The sequence below is a fragment of the Hemiscyllium ocellatum genome, chromosome 9, assembly GCF_020745735.1.
Source record: "Hemiscyllium ocellatum isolate sHemOce1 chromosome 9, sHemOce1.pat.X.cur, whole genome shotgun sequence".
Lineage (NCBI taxonomy): Eukaryota > Metazoa > Chordata > Chondrichthyes > Orectolobiformes > Hemiscylliidae > Hemiscyllium > Hemiscyllium ocellatum.
In genome coordinates this window covers 71,777,214-71,798,180 of record NC_083409.1, presented here as the reverse complement: position 1 = coordinate 71,798,180, position 20,967 = coordinate 71,777,214, and the positions used below count along the sequence as shown (strand labels likewise).

Below are 20,967 nucleotides of genomic sequence, written 5' to 3'. Positions count from 1 at the left end.
CATTGCACATTACCAGGTCCAAAAAACTTGGACCTTGATAGGTTCCACAAACTATGGTATCAACTATTCTGAATATATTCCAAGTTTACAATTTAATATGTCCAGTCACTTCAGGTGAAATCTGTCCCAGTGTTTCACCTTCCTCTTCCATGTGGTTGCTTTGAATCACAGTTTCCATCAATGTCCATGTTCTACAGCTGCTACACACCACCTGCTGTCAGTCAGGTGTAGTTATATCAAGTGATTTCACTGGTTAGACAGCATTGAATTTTATATGATATTTCCTCAGTACCAGTTTAAACTACTAACCGTTTCTAGAGAGGGAAGAAAATGTAAAAGTCACCAGTCTCCACCTACCTGTTCACCTAAATTAATGCTTGCCAACTTAAGCTCCCATGCCCTACTGCTGCCTTCCAGCACCTTCTCTCAAGTCAGTCCCTTTTCTCTGCACAGGTACAGAACAGCACCTTTTTTGTCACTGCACTGAATTCTATCAGTTCCCAGGTTCCCAGGCTTCCACTCTGTCTTGGGCTGCTATTTTTATACCTGCCTACGAGTTAGAATACTTGTTTTTATACTTGTTAATAACCAAAAGAGCTGAGTCAAGCAATGCTGGCTGGAGAAGCCAGTTTGAATTACAGCAAACTTTGTGTTAGACCGGCACTTAATGAGCCAGCACTTTTGATAATTTTCTATCTCAAATACTGGAAGTTTACTATCTTAGCACAATCTCTATGCTGTCCGAGTAGTCAGTTGCAGGTGCCAGTAAGAATGCTCTCTGCTGGTACGTTTTATTTAAGGCGAAGTTGCAATACTATTTCAGTGATTTATGCTGTTAACAAAATATAATAGTGATGTGAATACCCCTTGCATTATGTTTACGTTACTTAGAGTGTGTTTTTATACTGATTATGAGGACCTCTTGATCAACCGGTACACTCCTAGTCCCATAAATGTCGGTTAATAAGAAGTTTGCTCTACTTATAGCTACCCACAGGGAGCTTGTTCATCTTTCTTTAAGGCTGCAAGAAACCAAACAGTAGATTGTTGCTAAAAGCAAACTTTCTAAAATTGTGTCAATTATCAAATTCTCAAGCTTGCAATCTAACATGAACTGTACTCTATTTTGAGCTGCTGTGTGTGTGTTTGAAATTTGTGTTGAAATGCATAAGCCCCTATGTCCTTAAGTATTTTTTTATGATTAAAATGTTCTGCCTTTAGACATTTTTTTACTTACTGCAGTATGTTTTCATAAATGGGTCCTGTTGAATTTTGTGGATTATAAAAGATAATTCTAGAACCAAAAACCAAATCAGTAGTCATGTTGGTAAACTTGCAATCAGAAATTTGGAGCAAAGTCTGACTTGACAATCTTAATATGTTGGTGAATGACCAGTTTTGCCATAGCTGCCCAAAAGCAACTTGAGTGAAAAATATGTATTAGAATGTAAACATCTACAATGTACAATATGGAGACCACCTGTTACAAAGCAGCTATTTATAATTGTAATAAATTAAAATAGTTTCTCAGCTATTATCCTGTGTTACATAAATCTTAATCTGTTTTATTGAGTTTCTTTTTGAAATACCTTTTACTCTGTTTTCAGTGAATTTGTTCGTGGTGAAGCATCGCAGGATCCAGTTTATGGTCCTACCAGCCAACCTTCTTCCTCTTCTTCAACTTCATCAGCTTTCTGCCCATTAGTACCATCTAGGCCAGTTGTAGAAAGGCAACCAAGAATGTTAAACTTCAGAGTAGAATACCGAGACAGAAATGTGGAAGTAGTAGTTGAAGACACAAACACAGTTGGTAAGATTTTTAAACATATTCTACTTGAAACAACAGAAGTGTGGTTAAACTGACCAGGAAATTTTATATGTATTTTCCTGTCACCTCCCAGCTTCTGGTTCCTTTCACACTGATGTTTATTCCTAAAATATCCATCATTGTGCACTCAACAAAATTTGAACCTTTGTACTGAATATAACTTAATATTTATACCTTCTTGGTCTAAGATAAATGTTGAACATTCAGGACTGTACGAGAAAAACTTAAACGTGTTTTCAGCGTTGAGCAGGTCTGCATCAATTTAGTGCTTGGGTATTTGTGTTGAATGCATCAGCCCAGTTTAATTAGATCTGCAGAAAATTTTGTATTTGTTCCCCAATAGTTTTGTTAGTGAGTGTTTGGGTTTTCAAGGAAATGAAGAATATTGCTTTTGAAAGCATAGCTCTTGCTTAAACTGATCAGGTTCTTAGCACATCCTTAAATTAAGAAGGAGAACAGTTAAATCAAATGCCAATACAATGACTTGGCCAATTTTCCGTTAAAAATTAGTTTTTACAGTTCGTAACAAGTTGAATCCTTGTTCATATAATTTTTGGACAGCATACTGGAAATGACTTTAACTACCTGAGAGGATAGATACAGATTCAGTTGTGGCTTTCAGAAGTGAATTGAATAAGCAGCAAAAGGAAATCATTTGAATAGAATGGAGACGCAGAACTAGTTTAAATTGTTCATGCGGAGAGCTGGTACAGATTTGGCCATCTGATTGACATCCTCCTCCTGTGCTGTTACCATTGTACGATTCTCTGTGATAGAATATAGATAAATCCAGTAACCCTTCCAATCATTGCCAAGGGATAAAGTATTGTTCTCTGTTGAGGGAAGGCTATTACATACTTGAAATTATCGTGTGCTGACAAATAGGGAAGAGAAGCTATTGTCTCGAAATAAGAGGCCTACACCTCTTCTCATAAAACTAACTTGAGGCAGAATTGCACAACAGGAAGAAATATGAATTATATACTACTTTGCGCTGCATTTAATGTTACTAAAGCCAAAAGCAAAATCTTGGTGACACTGGCAATCTGAAATAAAAATTGACTTGGTCGAACTGATCAGAGTTCATTGTCTTTCGGACTGAACCAGACTCCCTCAAAAAATGCCAAAGAAATAATCTGGGCCCAAACATTTTCTTATTTTAAAGGCAAGTGCCAGGTGTTGCGTTTTGGATACGATTTGACTGATCAAATTACCAGGCTTGAAACAAGCCACGCTTTATTCATAGACGATGGTTAGAATACAAACAAATAATTGGAATAATTTAACTCTTTTGGCAAATTTAACAGAATAATAGATTTTTTAACTACTCAACAGAAACTATTCCAGTACAATAACATCCGAGAAACACACCCTTGGCAGTGGCAAATTCAGAATCATTGATGGTCTGACATGCAATTCTGGCGGCATGCAGAGAACCTAAGCTTTTATCTGGAGCAAAGAGAAAGAGATGTAGCAGCTTTCACAACCCCTACAGTGACTGAAAGCTAAGCTAAATATCCTGTTTCTGTGGGAGCTTGATCCTACCCATTCAGCGTGCTTCTATTGTTCCAACTTGTTGTTTTTTTAAAAAATCCCCAGGCGTTATAGGCTGTTTAGTTTATTGGCTTGTTGCTCTTCACCTTTGTCACAAACCTCATTTTTAAAAAAAAAGGAGAAAATACACCTCTTTCAGCCATCATCATTGGCAGTCCCCCCCAGGCAAGGATGACTGTCTTCCACTGTCAAGGTGCGATTGTTGGTAACTCTGCAAACTGTTGTGGCTCCCACAGGCTCTATTACACCTGGAACAGTTGATGGACATGGGAAGGGTGGTTGGGGCATTGTTGTGGCAACACGCTCCTTTGGCTGTTTTCACCTGGCTTTCGTTTTTTTCCCAATGGCAAGTTTCAAGGTGCTTGCCACCTTCCTAGATGCTCTTCCTCCACTTTGCATAGTCTTGGGTCATAGTCTTGTCACAATTGACCTAAACCCAACAAATGCATTTCATGCTTATCTCTTTTCATTCCATTTGTAGCAGTCTGCCCATCTTCTGAACTCTGTCATCATTGTGCAGTGTCCTGGCTTTGTCTTTTCAGTTTGCCATGCCACTAGTTTGGCATAATCAGTAAATTTTTATATTACCTGCATGGTTATAATCTTGAGGGAATCCTTCAGCTTTGGGCAAGAAATTCAAACTCTCTTAATAACTGAAAGAAATTACTGCTCGATCTTGCTTTAAATAAGTGAACCTTTACTGCATAAGAACTGATACCATTGAGTTGGTGCTATTCACGCATATGATTTAGGACTAGGTCTTTGTCCCTTGAGCCTGCTCCAGCATTTAATAAGATTATGACTGATCTGATGGCGGCCTCAAGTTCATATTCCCGCCTAGCCTTGATGATCACTGACTCACTTATTTGGCAAGAATACGTATATTTCTGCCTTAAAAATATTCAAATCCTTGTTTAACCTAAAAATCTGAAAATACCACATTCTCTTCCGTTTTTCATTTCACCCGGGAGTTCCCCTGTGCATTAAGGTTTCTTGTGATTCCTTCATTTCCCCAGAGCCAAAAGAAAGTGTGCCACAGATTTTAGGAATTGGCTTTGGCTGTCCTTAACTTTCTAGGTTGGCTCTTAAGATTTCCAGATTTCTCTGCCTGTGAGGATTTCTTTTCTAAACTCTTCCAATAGCTTCAGCAGCCAGATCTGGCTGTTTTAATTCCTTAATCACTAGGAGTTTTAATTTTGTGCATTGTCCCGACTCAGTTCCTGCTTGGCTGCTCCAGATCAGGAATGCTCCTCATTTCCATCAGTTTCTCTGTTTCTAGCTCCGGCTTTTGGCAAATATGTAACTGTCTCATCATGGTATTTGAAGCTGACCTTGTTGACCCTTTAAAATATCAATTTGATTTAGGACCCAAATATGCAATTTATACCTCCTAAGAAGGTAACAGTAGACATCTTATATGGACAGACTCAGAAGGGTTAACCATTGTCCAATGTTGTCACAGTTCTAACTCTGACATGATCAAATATATGTAGGCTTGCTATTGCAGTTTTGTTTACTTATAGAAATGTTATCAATCTCACAATTGAACTACTTTTTTAATAGGATATAGGTAATTTGAAGATTTACCTACATGATTGTTCAGTGGGCAGATTAATTAGTGATTTTACCAGTAACTACTGTCACAGCAAAGCACAGCTACATTCTTTTACACTGCATATTGTAAACTATGTTGGCAAAGCTGCTGGTTATGTTCTCCATACAACTTAATTTGTTATTTAGGCTGCACCCTCTTAATGTAATAAGAGAACATCACCTTTTTCCAACATTAAATATATGCACTCAGAATTTAAATTTTTGTGCATTAGAATCGTTGTGAGAAATAAGAATGAAAGAATTGAAGCTCTATATGAGAAGTGTATAATTTAACAATCTTCCTGGATTTCCTGATGGGTTAACTTTTCCAAGATATAGTTATCACTTGTGTGTTCTTGCCCTGTAGTGTCTTACATATTGTCAGAGTGTTGATTGTTTGCAAGGTAGTCTTCCATATTTTCACTCCAAATTTCTTTGATTGTTTTCTTTGCACAACTGCTGTGCTGGATATTATACTGTTAAACAGTTCCTTGAGTTGACCTCTGTTTCTCCACAATGTTGTTCCATAAGTTTTGTGGTGTTGTTGAATTTTGGCTCATAGCACATTTCTACAGGTAATCAGAATCCCTGGTTTGGATGTAGGACCCTAACTCTCTTGTCCAATGTGCAGATGAGGCAGTTTCATGTATGTTAATAATGTCCCATCTTAATACTTTTTTTTTGATAAGTTTGTCCTGTATTTCAAAAAACATGAATAGATGATGGCTTTACAAAGTTGTCCTCAGTTACTTTCTGGGCATTACTTTCTCTGGCAATGGTAAATGCATATTTATGCGTAACTATAGACCAGTGAACCTGACTTCGGTGGTGGGCAAGTTATTGGAGGAAATCCTGCAGGACAGGATGTACATGTATTTGGAAAGGCAAGGACTGATTAGGGATAGTCAACATGGCTTTGTGCATGGGAAATCATGTCTCACAAACTTGATTGAGGTTTTTGAAAGAAGTAATAAAGAGGATTGATGAGGGCAGAGCGGTAGATGTGATGTATATGGGCTTCAATAGGGCGTTTGACAAGGTTCCCCATGGGATGCTGGTTAGCAAGGTTAGATCTCACGGAATACATGGAGAATTAGCCATTTGGATACGGAACTGGCTCAAAAATAGAAGACAGAGGGTGGTGGTGGAGGGTTGATTTTCAGCCTGGAGACCTGTGACCAGTGGAGTGCCACAAGGATCGGTGCTGGGTCCACTAATTTTCGACATTTATGTAAATGATTTGGATGTGAGCATAAGAGGAACAGTTGGTAAGTTTGCAGATGACACCAAAATTGGAGGTGTAGTGGACAGCGAAGAAAGTTACCTTGGATTACAACAAGATCTGGACCAGATGGGCCAATGGGCTGAGAAGTGGCAGATGGAGTTTAATTTAGATAAATATGAGGTGCTGCATTTTGGGAAAGCAAATCTTAGCAGGACTTATATACTTAATGGTAACACCTTACTGAAGTCCATACAGATCACGTCCACTTCTCTGCCCTCATCATTCCTTTTTGTCATGTGTTCAAAAAACTAAATCAAGTTTGTGAGACATGATTTCCCATGCACAAAGCCATGTTGACTATCTCTAATCTGTCTTTGCCTTTCAATTGGTTCAGGTTATCCTTCTTCAGGAGCTCTATTTATGTCAAAGCTTCATTGGCAGAAGTTTTGCTTGTATGATGCTGGGAAACCATGGGAATAGGCCTGTATTTCTTTGATTTTTTGTCTGGCTTGGATTAGATCCCAGAACTTGAATCGATAGCTTCGATCAACTTTTTCAACACTTTGTTCATATGTCATTTCTGTAATCAGTGAGTGTAGATTTCTGTTGTATTCTTTTGGTTTGTCCATTACTGTGATGTGATGGGCAATGCGCATGCATTTTGGACTGCTTTCTGTAATTCTATGTACTAATTGATGGATAAACTGAAGGATGGCCTCTGGAGGCAAAATGGTATCTTAAAGATAATGGTTTCTTGAGAATGCCTCGCTTGATGAAAAACAATCAGTATAAGTGTTTGATGCCCAGCTTGGAGAAAAATTTAACTTCTGTGAATTTGGAACTCATTTCCTATAATCGTGGAATTTTGTACAAGGTACTTTTTTTAGAATGAGATTTTGATGTCTTGGGTTCAAGCATATCCAGGTTGTATCATTTTTCAGCGCACCGGTGATAATTGTGTCAGTAAATGTGCTAATACACATGGTGGGTCGTACTGTTCTATTATTCTCCTTGAGCTTCTCCACAGTATGCGTGATTAAAACACCAAATGCTGTAGGTGCAGAGTAGGTCATTCCACCCTTCAAGTTGCACTGCCATCCAATGAGATTCTGGCTGATCCTCACTTCACTAATACTATCTTATCTCCATTACATGAGTTCTTTACAGGTTAAAATCTGTCCCAGCCTTGAGCATCGAGTTAACTTACACCACATGATAGTAATAACACAGTAATTACACGTTAATATGCAGATTGAGCATCAACAAAACCCGAAAGACATAATGGCATTTCAAAAAAAAAGTCACTCTGAAAACCAAGTTTCATGTAGACGCTGGGACTTTGCACAAAAGGAGACCTGTACATTACACTAATAATTAAGTAGTTTTGGATATTACATGTACAAAGTATCTGGTGAATGTTTGCTGCAACAGTATTAGAATTAAGTTACCATTTATATCAGTTACAATGCAAGTAGTTGTTCCAAGTATGGCTACATGTCTTAAAAATCACAGTATCCTTCATTGTTTGGTTAGAACCATATCCTGTCACCATCTATCCCGATAATGGGATAAAACATACCCAGATATGATAGAGGAGTCTGAAATGTTAGCAAGCAATCTGAACCTCCGGCATAGCCTCAGAATAAGATTGGCAAAATACGCATGAGCTCAGGACCAGCATGTCGTGAAATTTCTTGACACACAGGGTTGTGAATATTTGGAATTCTCCACTTGCGATGTGGATTTTCAAGATAAAGTAGATTCTAGTCTTAGAATTGAATTTTAAAAAATCTCTTAAATAATGGATATGGGAACCAATTGGGAAAAGCATCCTAGCAGAAGATCATGCACAATCACATTGAAAAATGGAGCAGGCTTGAGAGGCGATATGTTTTACTCTTCAAATTTCTTTTATTTTTATGTGATTCTTGGACCATGATTGTGAAAGGGTGCAAAAACGATTTATGAAGATGTTACTGAGACTCCAGGATTTGAGTTATAAAAAGAAGCTGGATAGGCTGGGACTTTTTTTTTCCCTGGTGTCAGTGACTTTATTGAGGTTTATAAGATCATGTGAGGCATGGATAGGGTGAAGGTCCACTGTCTCCAGGATAGGAGATTCCAAAACTAGAGGACATAGGTTTCAGGTGAGAGGGGAAGAATTTAATAGGGACTTGAGGGGCAACATTTTGATGCAGAGGGTGGTGCATTTATGGAACAAGCTGCCAGACAAAGTGGTTGAGGTAGGTATAATTACCACACTTAAAAAAGTATCTGGATGGGTACATGAATAGGAAGGGTTTAGAGGGACATGGGGCAACTGCTGGCAAATGAGATGAGATCAGTTTAGGATATCTGGTTGGTGTGAATGAGTTGGATCGAAGGGTCTGTTTCTATGCTGTATAACTCTGACTAGATGAGCTAATAGTTGCCACTGATTCAAAATGTAAAGCCTACAGGACTTATTAAAAACTGGGAATGTGGTTTTTGCTGGCTGAGCCAATATTGATAAAACAGTACAGCACAGGAATAGGTACATCATGGCTCTTAACAACCATAATGCTGTTCTAAACTAATCCCATCTGCTTCTGGATCAGTGGTACTGGAAGAGCACAGCAGTTCAGGCAGCATCCAATGAGCAGTGAAATTTCTGGGATAAAGTTTTGTCCATGCCTTCATAATTTTATATACTTCTATTGCATTGCTCCTCAGCCTCCAAGGCTCCAGCGCAAACAATCCAAGTTTGTCCAATGTTTCCTTTTAGCTGTTACACTCCAATCCAGGCAACATCCTGGTAAACCTCTTTTGCATCTTCTCTAAAACCTGCACTAAGTTCCTACACTGTGACCACCAAAACCAGAATGCACTAAATGTGGCCTAACTAAAGTCTTAGACATCTTTGGTGTACCTTGCTAACTTTTTTATAGTCAGTGACACGACTTCTGAAGGCACTCCTGCTGTCTGCCTTCTTCATCACCTTACACACTTGTGTTGCCTCTTCAGGAGCTATGGACTTGGAGCCCAAGATTCCTCTGCATAATCACTACTCTTACAAAGAACAAAGAAAATTACTGCACAGGAACAGGCCCATCGGCCCTCCAAGCCTGCACTGATCCAGATCCTCTATAAAAACCAGTCGCCTATTTTCTAAGGATCTGTATTCCTCTGCTCCCTGCCCATTCATGTATCTGTCTAGATACATCTTAAATGACACTATTGTGCCGCCTCTGCAACCTCCGCTGTCCACGCATTTCAGGCACCTACCACCCTCTGTGTAAAGAACTTTCCATGCATATCTCCTTAAACTTTTCCCCTCTCACCTTGAACTCATGACCCCTAGTAATTGAGTTCCCCACTCTGTGTAAAAAGCTTCTTGCTATCCGCCCAGTTATACCTCACATTTTGGAGAGTTCAATCAGGTCCCCCCTCAACCTCTATCTTTCTAATGAAAATAATCCTAATCTACTCAACCACTCTTCATAGCTGGCACCCTCAATACCAGGCAACATCCTGGTCAACCTCCTCTACACCCTCTCCTGAGAGTCCTTGTATTTACTTTACACTTTCCTCTTGCATTTGACCTCCTAAAATGCATTACCTCACACTTGTCTGTCATCTGCCATTTCTCTGCTCAACTTCCTAGCTGATCTATATCCTGCTGTATTCTTCAATAACATTCCTTATTATCCACAATTCCACCAATTTTCTTGTTATCTGCAAACTTACTATCCAAATCATTTGTATATGTTAGAAACCATAGAGGTCTCATATCTGGTGACAGACCACCACTCAGAAAAACACCCCTCCACAGGTACCTTGTGTCTTCAAACCCAATTTTGTATCCAAGTTGCCAACTCACCATGGATCCCATGTGAATTAATCTTCTGGACTAGCCTACCATGAGGGACCTTGTCAAGTGCTTTAGTAAAGTCCATGAAGACAACATTTACTGCTCTGTCCTTATCAATCATCGTTGACATCTCTTGAAGAAACTCAATCAAGTTTGTGACACAAGACCTCTCCTGCATAAAGCCATGCTGACTATCTCGACTAAGTCTAGTTTTTCCAAATGCAAGTAAATGCCATCCCTAAGAATTCTTCTCCAATAAATGCCAGTTATGTAACGCTCACCAGCCTATAATTTTCTGGTTTCCCTGTTGCCTTTCTTGAACAGAGGATCAACACTGGCCTCTTGTCCAGTTTTCTGGCACGTCACTTGTGCTAAAGAGATACAAAGTCCCTAGCAATCTCCTCCCTAGCCTCCTTCAGTATCTCATTGGATTCTGGCAGCTTATGTACCTTAATGGTTTTCAAGACATTCAACACCACCACCTCGGCATGCCCCAGAATATCAAGATACCCAGTCCTAATTTTTCCATCGTCCATGTCCTCCTTGGTGACTACTGATGCACAAGCCTCTTTAAGGACCTCACCCACTTCTGGCTCCACACACAAATTCCCTCCTTTGACCTTGAGTGAACGTTCCCTTTCCCTAGTTACCTTATTGCTCCAAATATGCATATAAAATACCTTGGGATTCTCCTTAATCCTATTTGCCAAAGACTCAAATGCCCATTTGTTTGCTTAGAGAAGGTGATGGTGAGCTGTCTTATGAGTAACCGTCAATGCTTTAGGAAGGAGTTTCAGGTTTTTTGGCCCACAGACAGTGAAGGAATGGCAACAAATTTCTAAGTCATAATGTTGTGTACCCTGGAGAGGAATCTGCATCTGCTGCCTTGCCCTTCTAGCTGGTGGAAGTTATGGGTTGGAACCTGCTGTCTAAGGACCCACTGTGCATTTTGTAGATGGCAATGCTGCTACTGTGCTTTTGGTGGAGGGAATGACTGATTTGTGGATGCATAGCAAGTCAGAGCTGCTTTGTCTTGAATGATGTCTTGAAGCTTAAGTGCTATAGAAACTGAACTCGTCAAGATGAGCATTCCATCATATGTTTGACTTATGCATTGTAGGTTGTAGACAGGCTTTGGGATTCAGGAGTTGTTACTCATAGCAGGATTCCCAGCCTGTGACCTCCTCTTATCAATTCCATTCCAGAACATCGCAGATGGCCTCCTACTTCAAGGACTGCAATTTCCCTCCCACGTGGTCAACAATGCTCTCCAGCGCATCTCTTCCACTCCCCGTGCTTCCGCCCTTGAACCCCACCCCTTCAATTCCAACAAGGGTACAACCACCGTTCCTCACCTTCCACCCGACTAATCTCCAGATACAATGCATCATTCTCCTCCATATCTGCCAACTACAGTCAGACCCCAGCACAGAGATATATTTCCCTCCCCATCCCTTTTCTGCATTCTGCAGAGACCATTCCCTCTGTGATTCCCTCATTAGGTTCATGACCCCCCACCAACCCACCCTCTACTCCTAGTAGCTTCCCTCGCCACCACAATAGATGTAAAACCTGTGCCCAAACCACCCCCCTCATCTCCATCCAAGGCCACAAAGGATCCTTCCACACCCGACAGAGATATTCCTGCACGTCCAAACTTCTCATCAGCTGTGTCTGTTGCTCTCGATGTGGTCCCCTCTACATTGGGGAGACAGGACGCCAACTTGCGGAACGCTTCAGAGAACATCTCCGGGCACATGGAGTAAACAACCCCACCGCCCTGTAGCCGACCACTTCAACTCCCCCTCCCACTCTGCCAAGGACAAGCAAAATCCTAGCCACTCGATGACTGGAAAAAGAACTTCTGCCTTCGGACTCTCCAATCACGCAAGATCAATGTGGATTTCACCAGATTCCTCAGCTCCCCTCCCCCCACCTTATCCCACATCCAAACCTCCAACTCTTGACCTGTCCATCTTTCTTCCCACCTATCCGCTCCATCGTCCAATCGGCTCTATCATCATTACTGCCTACCTTCATCTACCTAACACCTTCCTAGCTACCTCCCCACCCTCCCCCCAACCCCACTCCCCTCCCATTTATCACTGTCCCCTTGCCCCCACCCCATATGAAGGGCTTATGTTCAAAACTTCAACTCTCCTGCTCCTTGGATGCTGCCTGACCTGCTGTGCTTTTCCAGCACCACACTTTTGACTCAGATCTTCAGCATCTGCAGTCCTCACTTCCTCCACAGTATTCATTTGGCTAGTGAAGAATTTAGTGATACTAATACCATTAAATGTTAAGGGGTGATGGCAAGATGCTTTCTCATGTTGGAGATGATCATTGCCTGGTATTACTTGCTCTTATCATTCTTTGCAATGCTTTTTTTAACATCAGAGGGTCCGTTACTTGTAGACATGATATCTTTTATCTTTGTTGCAGATACAAAGCAGTCTTAAAATCTGATTTGCATTTTTGGAACAGAAAAATAGTATCTACTTTAAGGTACCTAACAACTTAACTGATTAGTTAGGAAACTTTGGAAGTAGATCTGCATTTAAACTCTGGATTCAAAGAAGTAGACAGCAGAAAGTACCAGGCACGTGAGAGACCTGGATTTAAGGTCGGGAAAGACCTGAAGTCATAAGAACATAGAAGATAGGAGCAGGAGTAGCTTTTCATTGAGCTCAATACCCAAATGCTATCCTCTTTCTTGACAATACAAAATATTTTGGCCTCAGTCATTTTCTGTGGTAGTGAATTCCACAGGCTGTCAACTCTCTGGGTAAAGAAATTTCTCCTCATCTCCATCTTCAAAGTTTACCCCTTATCTTTAAGCTATATGTCCTGTTTCTGGACTCCTCCACCATCAGCAAGGCCCTTCTTTCATCTAACCTGTCTAATTGTAGTAGTTCTCTAAGGTTTTCCCTCATTCTTCTAAACTCCAATGAATACAATTCTAGGAGAAAGTGAGGACTGGAGATCAGAGTCAAGAGTGTGGTGCTGGAAAAGCATAGCAGGTCAGGCATCATCCGAGGAGCAAGGGAATCGATGTTTCGGGCATAAGCCCTTAATTAAGAATGAGGCTTGTCGGCTAGAGGAGCTGAGAGATAAATGCGATGGGATTGGGGCTGCGGGGAAGGTAGTTGAGAATGCAGTACGTAGATGATGGTAGGGGAGAATGTGATAGTTTGAAGAGGAATGTGTTGCCGATGAATGGGAAAGACGATGGGCAGGTCAGGAGGGCAGGGTCGAGTTGGAGGCTTGTGACTAGGATAAGGTGGGCAGAGGGGATATGAGAAAACTGGTGAAATCCACATTAATCCCATGTTGTTGCAGAGTACCAAGGCAGAAGATGAGAAATTCTTCCTCAGGTGTTGAGTAGTTAGGGTTTGGCGATGGAGGAGGCCTAGGACTTGCATGTCCTTGGTTGAGTGGGAGGGGGAATTGAAGTGTTCAGCCACAGGGTGGTGGGATTGGTTGGTGCGGGTGTCCCAGAGATGTTCTCTGAAACAATCCACAAGTTGACGTCCTGCCTCTCCGATGTAGAGGAGACGACATTGGGTGCAACAGAACGGATGTGAGGGGGGGAGAGGTTTAGCGCAGGTTTTGCACTTTTTGCGGTGGCAGGGGAAGGTGCCAGGAGTGGGGTTGTGGGCTGGTAGTGTGTGTGGATCTGACAAGAGAGTTGCAAAGGGAATGGTCTTTCTGAAACTGATAGGGTTGGGGATGGAAATATATCCTTGCTGGTGGGGACGGTTTGTAGGTGATGGCATGGTGGCGCAGTGGTTAGCACGGCTGCCTCAGTGTCAGGGACCCGGGTTCGAGTCCCACCTTAGGCGACTATCTGTGTGGAGTTTGCACGTTCTCCCCGTGTCTGCGTACGTTTCCTCTAGTTACCTCCCACAATGCAAAGATGTGCAGGTGAGCTGTATTGGCCATGCCAAATTCCCATTGTGTTAGGTGTATTTGTCAGGGGTAAATATAGGGTAGGGGAATGGCTCTGGGTGGGTTACTGTTCGGAGGGTTGGTGCGGACTTGTTGGGCCGAAGGGTCTATTTCAACACTGTAGGGAATCTAATCGAATTCCCTGTTTTCTCTCTTCCTCACTTTTCAAATAGTGGGATTACATTACCTACCCTTCAATATGATAGGAATTGTTACAGAGTGTAATGAATCTTGGAAGATGATCACCAGTGCATCCACTATTTCGAGGGCCATTTCCTTAAGTACTTTGGGATGTAGATCATCAGGCCCTGGGGATTTATCAGCCTTCAATTCCGTCAATTTCTATGACATCCGTTATTCTGCCAATACAGATTTGCTTCATATGCCCCCCAACCCCCCCGTCTCGCTGAACCCTGTGTTCCCCATAATTTCTGGCCTACTATTTGTGCCCTCCTTTGTGAATGCAGGTGTGAAGTATAAATTTAGTTTGGCTGCCATTTCTTTGCTCCCCATTACATAAAAAATTCTCCTGTTTCTGACTGTAAGGGACATTGTTTTGTGACAACTAAATAACTGTGGCTGCTAGAAATCAGATACAAAATCAGAAACTGCTGAAAAAACTCAGCAAGTCAGGCAACATCTGTGCAGAGAAAGCAAAGTTGACATTTTTGGTTTAGTGATCCTTCTTCAGAACTATTTGTAGCCAAGAAGAGATTGATATTTCCTAATGATGGGTTTGTGGGAGCTGGCAAGAGTAAACAATGAGTGGAAATGGATCTCACAGAGAAATACAGTTGGGCAGACAAAAGGAATGGGTTAAGGTTGACCTTGGAGAACTAATAGCTGCTCATGAGGACATAAGTAGCTGACAATGGTGGTTGTTCATGGTTGCAGCCCAGGTGATGCCAAGGTCTGGTGTGTGGGGGTTAGGGTAAGGTAATAAGAGAAGATGCACAGGTCATGAAATTATTCAACTCAATATTGAGTCCAGAAAGTTGCAGAATTCCCAAATGGGAAATGAGGTGGTGTCCTTCCAGCTTGTGATGAGCTTTGCTGGAGTCCTGCAGCAAGCCTGAGCCCAGGGAACATGATGGCATGTTGAAATGGCAGGCAACCAGAAGCTCAGGTCACTTTTTCAGGCAGAGCCCATGCTGTTCTGCAAAGCTGTTGCCCAGACATCATCTCAATGTAGAGGAAACAACATTATGAACAGCAAATACAGAAGATTAGACTGAGTGAAGTGCAGGTAAAGAGCTGCTTCACCTGGAAGGTACGTGTGGGGCTGTGTATAGGGAGGAGGGAGAAAGTAAATAGACCGGCGTTGTACCTTCGATTGCAAGGGAAGGTCCCATAGGGTTGTGGGGAGGGGTTGGGAGTGGAGGAGGAGTGGACCAAGGTATGCCTGCGAATGAATGATAAGGTAGGGAAGGGGAGTATGTACCTGGTGGTGGCATCCTGCTAGAGATGGTGGAAATGGTGGCTAATGATCCTTTGTTTGGTGATGCTGGTGGGATGGTAGGTAAGGACAAAAGGTTCCCTATCACTTGTGTGCGAGGGAGGAGGGGGTGTGGTGAGGGCTGAAGTGTAGGAGATGGTTCGGACACAGTTGAGGGTCCTGTCAACCACAGTGCTGGGGAATCCTTGGTTGAGGAGGAAGGTGGATATTGCAGAGGCTTCCTTATCGAAGTTGGCATCATTGGAACAGATTTGACAGAGACAAAAGAACTGGGAGAATGGAATTGAGGTTTTTTAGCAAGTAGGGTGGAAGGATGTATAGTCATGGTAGGTTTGTAGTGGATATTGGTGGTCAGCCTGTCCCCAGAAATGGAAACACAGATGTTGAAGAAAGAAAGGGAGGAGTCAAATATGGACAAAGTATAAGTGAGAGCAGAGTGGAAATTGAAAGCAAAACTGATTTTTTCTAATTCCAGATTAGAGAGGGATGCAGCATCGATAATGTCATTGAAGTACTGGAGAAAGAGTTTTGGGTAGGGACAAGAGTAGGACTGGAACATGGAATGTTCCATGTGTACCACAAAGAGATAGGCATAACCAGGGCCCATTTGGGTACCCAATGCCACTCCTTTGACCTGAAGAAAATGGGAAGAGGACAAGTTTCACCTATCTTATTTTCTTTACATATCTTTAGAAACTGAGTTCTTGTGTTCTCCACACTCTCTTGTACACTATATTTTCCTCTTAAACAATCCTGTGGTGCTCCTTCGCTGACTTGTAAACTAGTCTTAATCCTCAGGTCTGTTGTTCTGTTCTTGTCAATTTGCATGCCTCTCTTTGTTTCCTCTAATGCTATCTCTAACTTCCCTTGTAAGCCATGGTCCAGCCACTGTTCTATGTGTGCTCTTGCATTAGACAGGAATAAACACTTTTTGTACTTCACCTATTTATTCTTTGAGTGTTTACCTTTGTCTATCTACAGCCATTCCTTTCATTTTCCAGTCCATCATAGTCAACACCCATCTAATGCCATGGTAGTTTCCCTTATTGAGATTCTAAACCCAAATCTCAGAATCAGCGAACTTGATCTCCAGCTTGACGATCGTTTTCTGGTTGCTCATCCCCAAAAAGTCTCTTACAACTAAATCACCAATTATTCTTTTCTCACTGCATAATACCCAGTCAAAGATGGGTTTTTTTCTCTCATTGGTTCTCTTTACATTTTGGTCCAGAAAACCATCCTGCACTACTGTATTTTGATGGATTTGATTTGCATAATCTATATGCAGATTAAGGTGACCCATAATTACAGATGTTCCTTTCCCGCATGCATCTGATTTCCTGTATAATGTCATTCTCAACATCACCAAGAATTTGGTGGTCCATATACCATGCCTCACTAATTCGTTTTGCCATTTAGTGTTTTTTTTTAATTCTGTCCACATGGATTATATATTGTTGGAGCTAATATCTTTCCTCAATATTGTGTTAATATTCTCCTTAACCAGTAATGCAACTCTACTGCCTTTTTCTTCTTGTCTGCCCTTCCAAAATACTGAATCTCCCTGGATGTTTATTTCCTCTCCCTGGTCACCCTGCAGCCATGTTTCCATAATCTCAACTGTATCAGACCTGTTGATATCTATTTGTGAGATCAATTCGTCTGCTATAATTCGAATGTTTTGTGTTCAGGCCTAAAGCTCTATGGCTTGTCTTTTTGAATTCGCTTGTGGAATGTGGGCATCAGTGGCTAACCTGCAATTTTTATTGCCCATCCCTAGTTGCCCTTGAGAAGGTCGTCGTGAGCTGCTTTCTTAAAATGCTGCAGTCGACAGCAGATCTTAACATTCTATATTCCATTCACAGTGTTTTTGTTTTTGCTGTGGCCTTGATTGATTATTTCCTCTGATTCCTTTGCTCACCATCTCTGTTATCTACTTTCTGTCATTTGTCTTGTCCTTTGTTCCACTTCCTCTGACTTCTTGCACAGGTTTCCACCCACCTGCCAATTTACTTGACCCCTCCCCAACCAGTCTAACAAATTCTCCCCATTAGATCACAAGAAATAGGAGCAAAAGTAGGCTATTTGACCTCTGGAGTCTGCTCCACCATTCAGTAGGATCATGGCTGATCTGTGTCTGTGTTTCATGCACAAGTGCCCTCCAAGTCCTTTTGTGTTGCAGCTTTCTGCATTTTTCTACATTTAAATAATATTCTGTACTTCTGCTCTCCTTCCAAAATGCTCAGCTTTGTATTTTCCAAGCATTATATTCCATTTACCAACTTTTTACCCACCCACTTAACCTGTCAATACCTATATGGAAACTGTTTGTATCCTTCTTACCTATTTTTGTGTCATTTGCAAATTTGGCTACAGTACACTCAATTTCTTCCTCCAAGTCATCATTATATATTGTAAACACTTGTGGTTCCAGCATTGATCTCCTTGGAACCCCACTGGTCACAGGTTGCCAACCTGAAAAAGAACCCCGTATCCCACTGCCCTTATTTGGGCCCTTATCCTGTGACTCAACCTTTTGTGAAGTACCTTATTGAACGCTTCTGGAAATCCAAATACAATGCATCAACTATTTTTCCTTTAACCACTCTGGTTGAGACTTGCTCAAAAGACTCAAATAAATTAGTCAGACGCTATTTCCCTTGAAACCATACTGACTCTGCTTGATTAGATTATGATTTTCCAAGTGTTCTGGTGTTACTCTCATTCTTTATAATTTATTCCAATAGTTTTCCAACAATAGATGTTAGGTTAATTGACCTCTAGTTAGTATAGCACATTTTGCAGATGTAATGATTGGAATCATGGCCAGATGGACCTCAGTGACTATAAGGTTTTTAATTGGGGTTGTTAACTTGGGCCAATCAGGGATTCTTAGCTGACACAGCCTGAGATTCAGAAAGTCTCCTCAGTCTTGGGACTGGCTTGGAGCTGGCTAGTCAGAGCCTATGTAAGACCTTAAAACATAGGAGAAGACATTAGGCCATTTGCCCCATCGAGGCTGCTCTGCCATTCAATCATGGTTTTCTACCTTATTTTCTTGCTTTTTCCCCGTAACCTTTTGATCCCTTTGGCAATCAAGAACTTACCTATCTCTGTTTTGAATACACTCAATGACCTGGCCTCCACAGCCTTCTGTGGCAATGAATTCTACAGATTCACCATTCTCTGGCTGAAGAAGTTTCTCCATCTCCATTCTAAAGAGTTCTCCCTTCATTCTAAAGTTGTGTCCTCGGGTCCTTGCCTCTCCTGCCACTGGAAACCTCTTCCCAACATCCACTCTGTTCAGGCCATTCAGTACTCTGTAAGTTTCAATCAGATAACCCCATATCATTGTAAGCTCCATTGAGTATAGTCCCAAAGTCCTCATGTTCCTCATATTTTAAACTGCATGTACTAGCCACATGTAAATATAAGGTGACTCAATGACGGGATTCCAGCCTCTGTGCAGTTCTTCCAGTGAGAAAAAACAATGTGACTGAAGGAAATTCGTGCACAACAGTTGATTTTGAGTTGGGGGGTAAGCATTTCTGGCATCATACCACAATTTGGGGATCTTGGCTCATTTGATCCTGCCGTGGTAGACTGGGCCCAGTATGTGGAAAGAATGTAATATTTTTTTCTGGGCAGATGAAAAGCAACGAGTTACCCTTCTGACTGCTTGGGGACTTGCAGTGTTTCAGCTATTACATGCTTTGCCTTCCCGCAGGCACCAGATACTATAATCTTTCAAGAGTTGACAGATTTAGTTCAGGAATTTTATGACCTCAAACTTCCTGTAATTCTGAGATGCTATCTGTTTTATTTAGCTGTTTGAGAATCAAGGGAATCCATAATTGGATTTGTGATGAGATTAAGAAGTCTGGCAGAGATATATGGTTTTGGGTTAACCCTGAATGAGATGCTGAGACCCCCTTTGATATGTGGGATTAATGACATACCCATGCAAAAGCACCCATTAGCTGAAGTCCAACTGGACTTCAAATAGACACTGCAATTGGCTTTGTCATTACAAAATGCAGCAAGTGGAGTGTTGCAGCTCTAGAGCATCCCAATGGATGTGGTCTCCCTTCCCCCTCTAACTAAGAGGCACACCACAGAGCTGCAAGCAGGGCATATTATGAGCAGAGGAATCCGAAGTCAGTCCACAGCAAAACGCCAAAACAAAGCTGAATCTCGGCCAAATGCCTAAAAATTTCTTCAGGATCCGGGCTGGCCAGCCATTTGTAGTTGCTGCTGGTATGCACACTCGTGACAGCAAAGGAGTCATCTGAGATCTGACTTGAGTAATAGAACTCATAGGCCGGTATCCAGCAGACTACACACCCTGGAAAGTTCACCGACATGTCGGTTGGAGCAGTCAAATCATTTGGCAATATCCAAATCTGAACCAATTAAAATAAATATCTGGTTAAATGGTCACCTGTTTCTCATGGAGGTTGACACTGGTGCAACTGTATCAGTGTTTGCTGAACCAGTCTTTAACAAGATTTTCTCTGAACTCCAACCCTTAAGTTTGTGCAAGACCTCTGCCAGACCCAGAATGTACACTGAAGGACAATTACGGATTAAGGATACAACTTTGGTTCAAGCTTCCTGTGAGAAGATATTGGTACAGTTGCTATTGATTCTAGTAAGAAGCTTAGGTCTGAGCCTATTGGGACAGAATTAGTTGAGAAAGATTCCCCTTGATTGGATCAACATTTTTGATTAGAAAATGGCTGCCTGAGCGAAGTCCCAGTTAAATACCGAGAAGATTATCAGGAATGGCTAGGGACGATGAAAGGGGCCATGGCCATTTTGCATGTTGATGAAGGAGCAATTCTGCAAATTTTGAAAGGTTCACCTAGGCCCATTTGCCGGGGAGGGTGGGATGTCCATCACAAAGCTGGACATGAGCCACACGTATCTGCAATTGCAACTGGATTAGGATTCTTGGAAGTATGCCACAATTACTACCCACAAAGATTCGTGCTACTACGCAAGACTGCCATTTAGGGTGTCATCAGCCTTTGCCCTTTTCCAGTAGATTTTGGAGAACATTTTACAAGGGCTACCCTAAATTGCTATTTATCTGGATGATGTGCTAGTAACTGAAGGAGACCGATTAAAAAACACTTTGAGAACTTAGACATCATGCTTAAATGTTTTTTCCCAGGTGGTCATATGCCTTAAAGGGAAATATGTGTGTTCCAAGAAACCCAAGTGACTTATTTGGGCGACAGAGTTGACAAAACCGGATTACATTTGTTAGAAGGTAAAGTGAGGGCAGTCAAAGATGCCCCAGCTCCCATGTCTGCACCAAAGCTTAGGTCTTTCCTTTGGGTTGGTGAATTATCATGGGAAATTCAGATGTAATCTGGCCTCCATCTTGGCACCCTTACACCTGCTATTGAAAATCGGTCGGTCTTTGAACTGGTTGAATAACCAGAAATAGCCTTTAGAGAAGTGAAAAAGCAAATATCATCATCTAAGGTGTTGGCCCATTACAA

The 20,967-nt window shown here is 41.6% G+C and overlaps 1 protein-coding gene across 2 annotated transcripts in view; it reads left to right on the top strand.

Moving 5' to 3' along the window:
* Window positions 1-20,967, top strand: part of faf1 (Fas (TNFRSF6) associated factor 1) — a 389,085-nt gene that overhangs the window by 40,244 nt on the left and 327,874 nt on the right. Inside the window, exon 4 of one of the 2 annotated variants that reach the window (XM_060829823.1) lies at window positions 1,608-1,810. The exons of the other annotated variant lie outside the window; for it this stretch is intronic. Coding sequence (XP_060685806.1) covers window positions 1,608-1,810 — 203 coding nt within the window. The remainder of the gene's footprint in view (window positions 1-1,607; window positions 1,811-20,967) is intronic. 2 annotated transcript variants of the gene reach the window in all.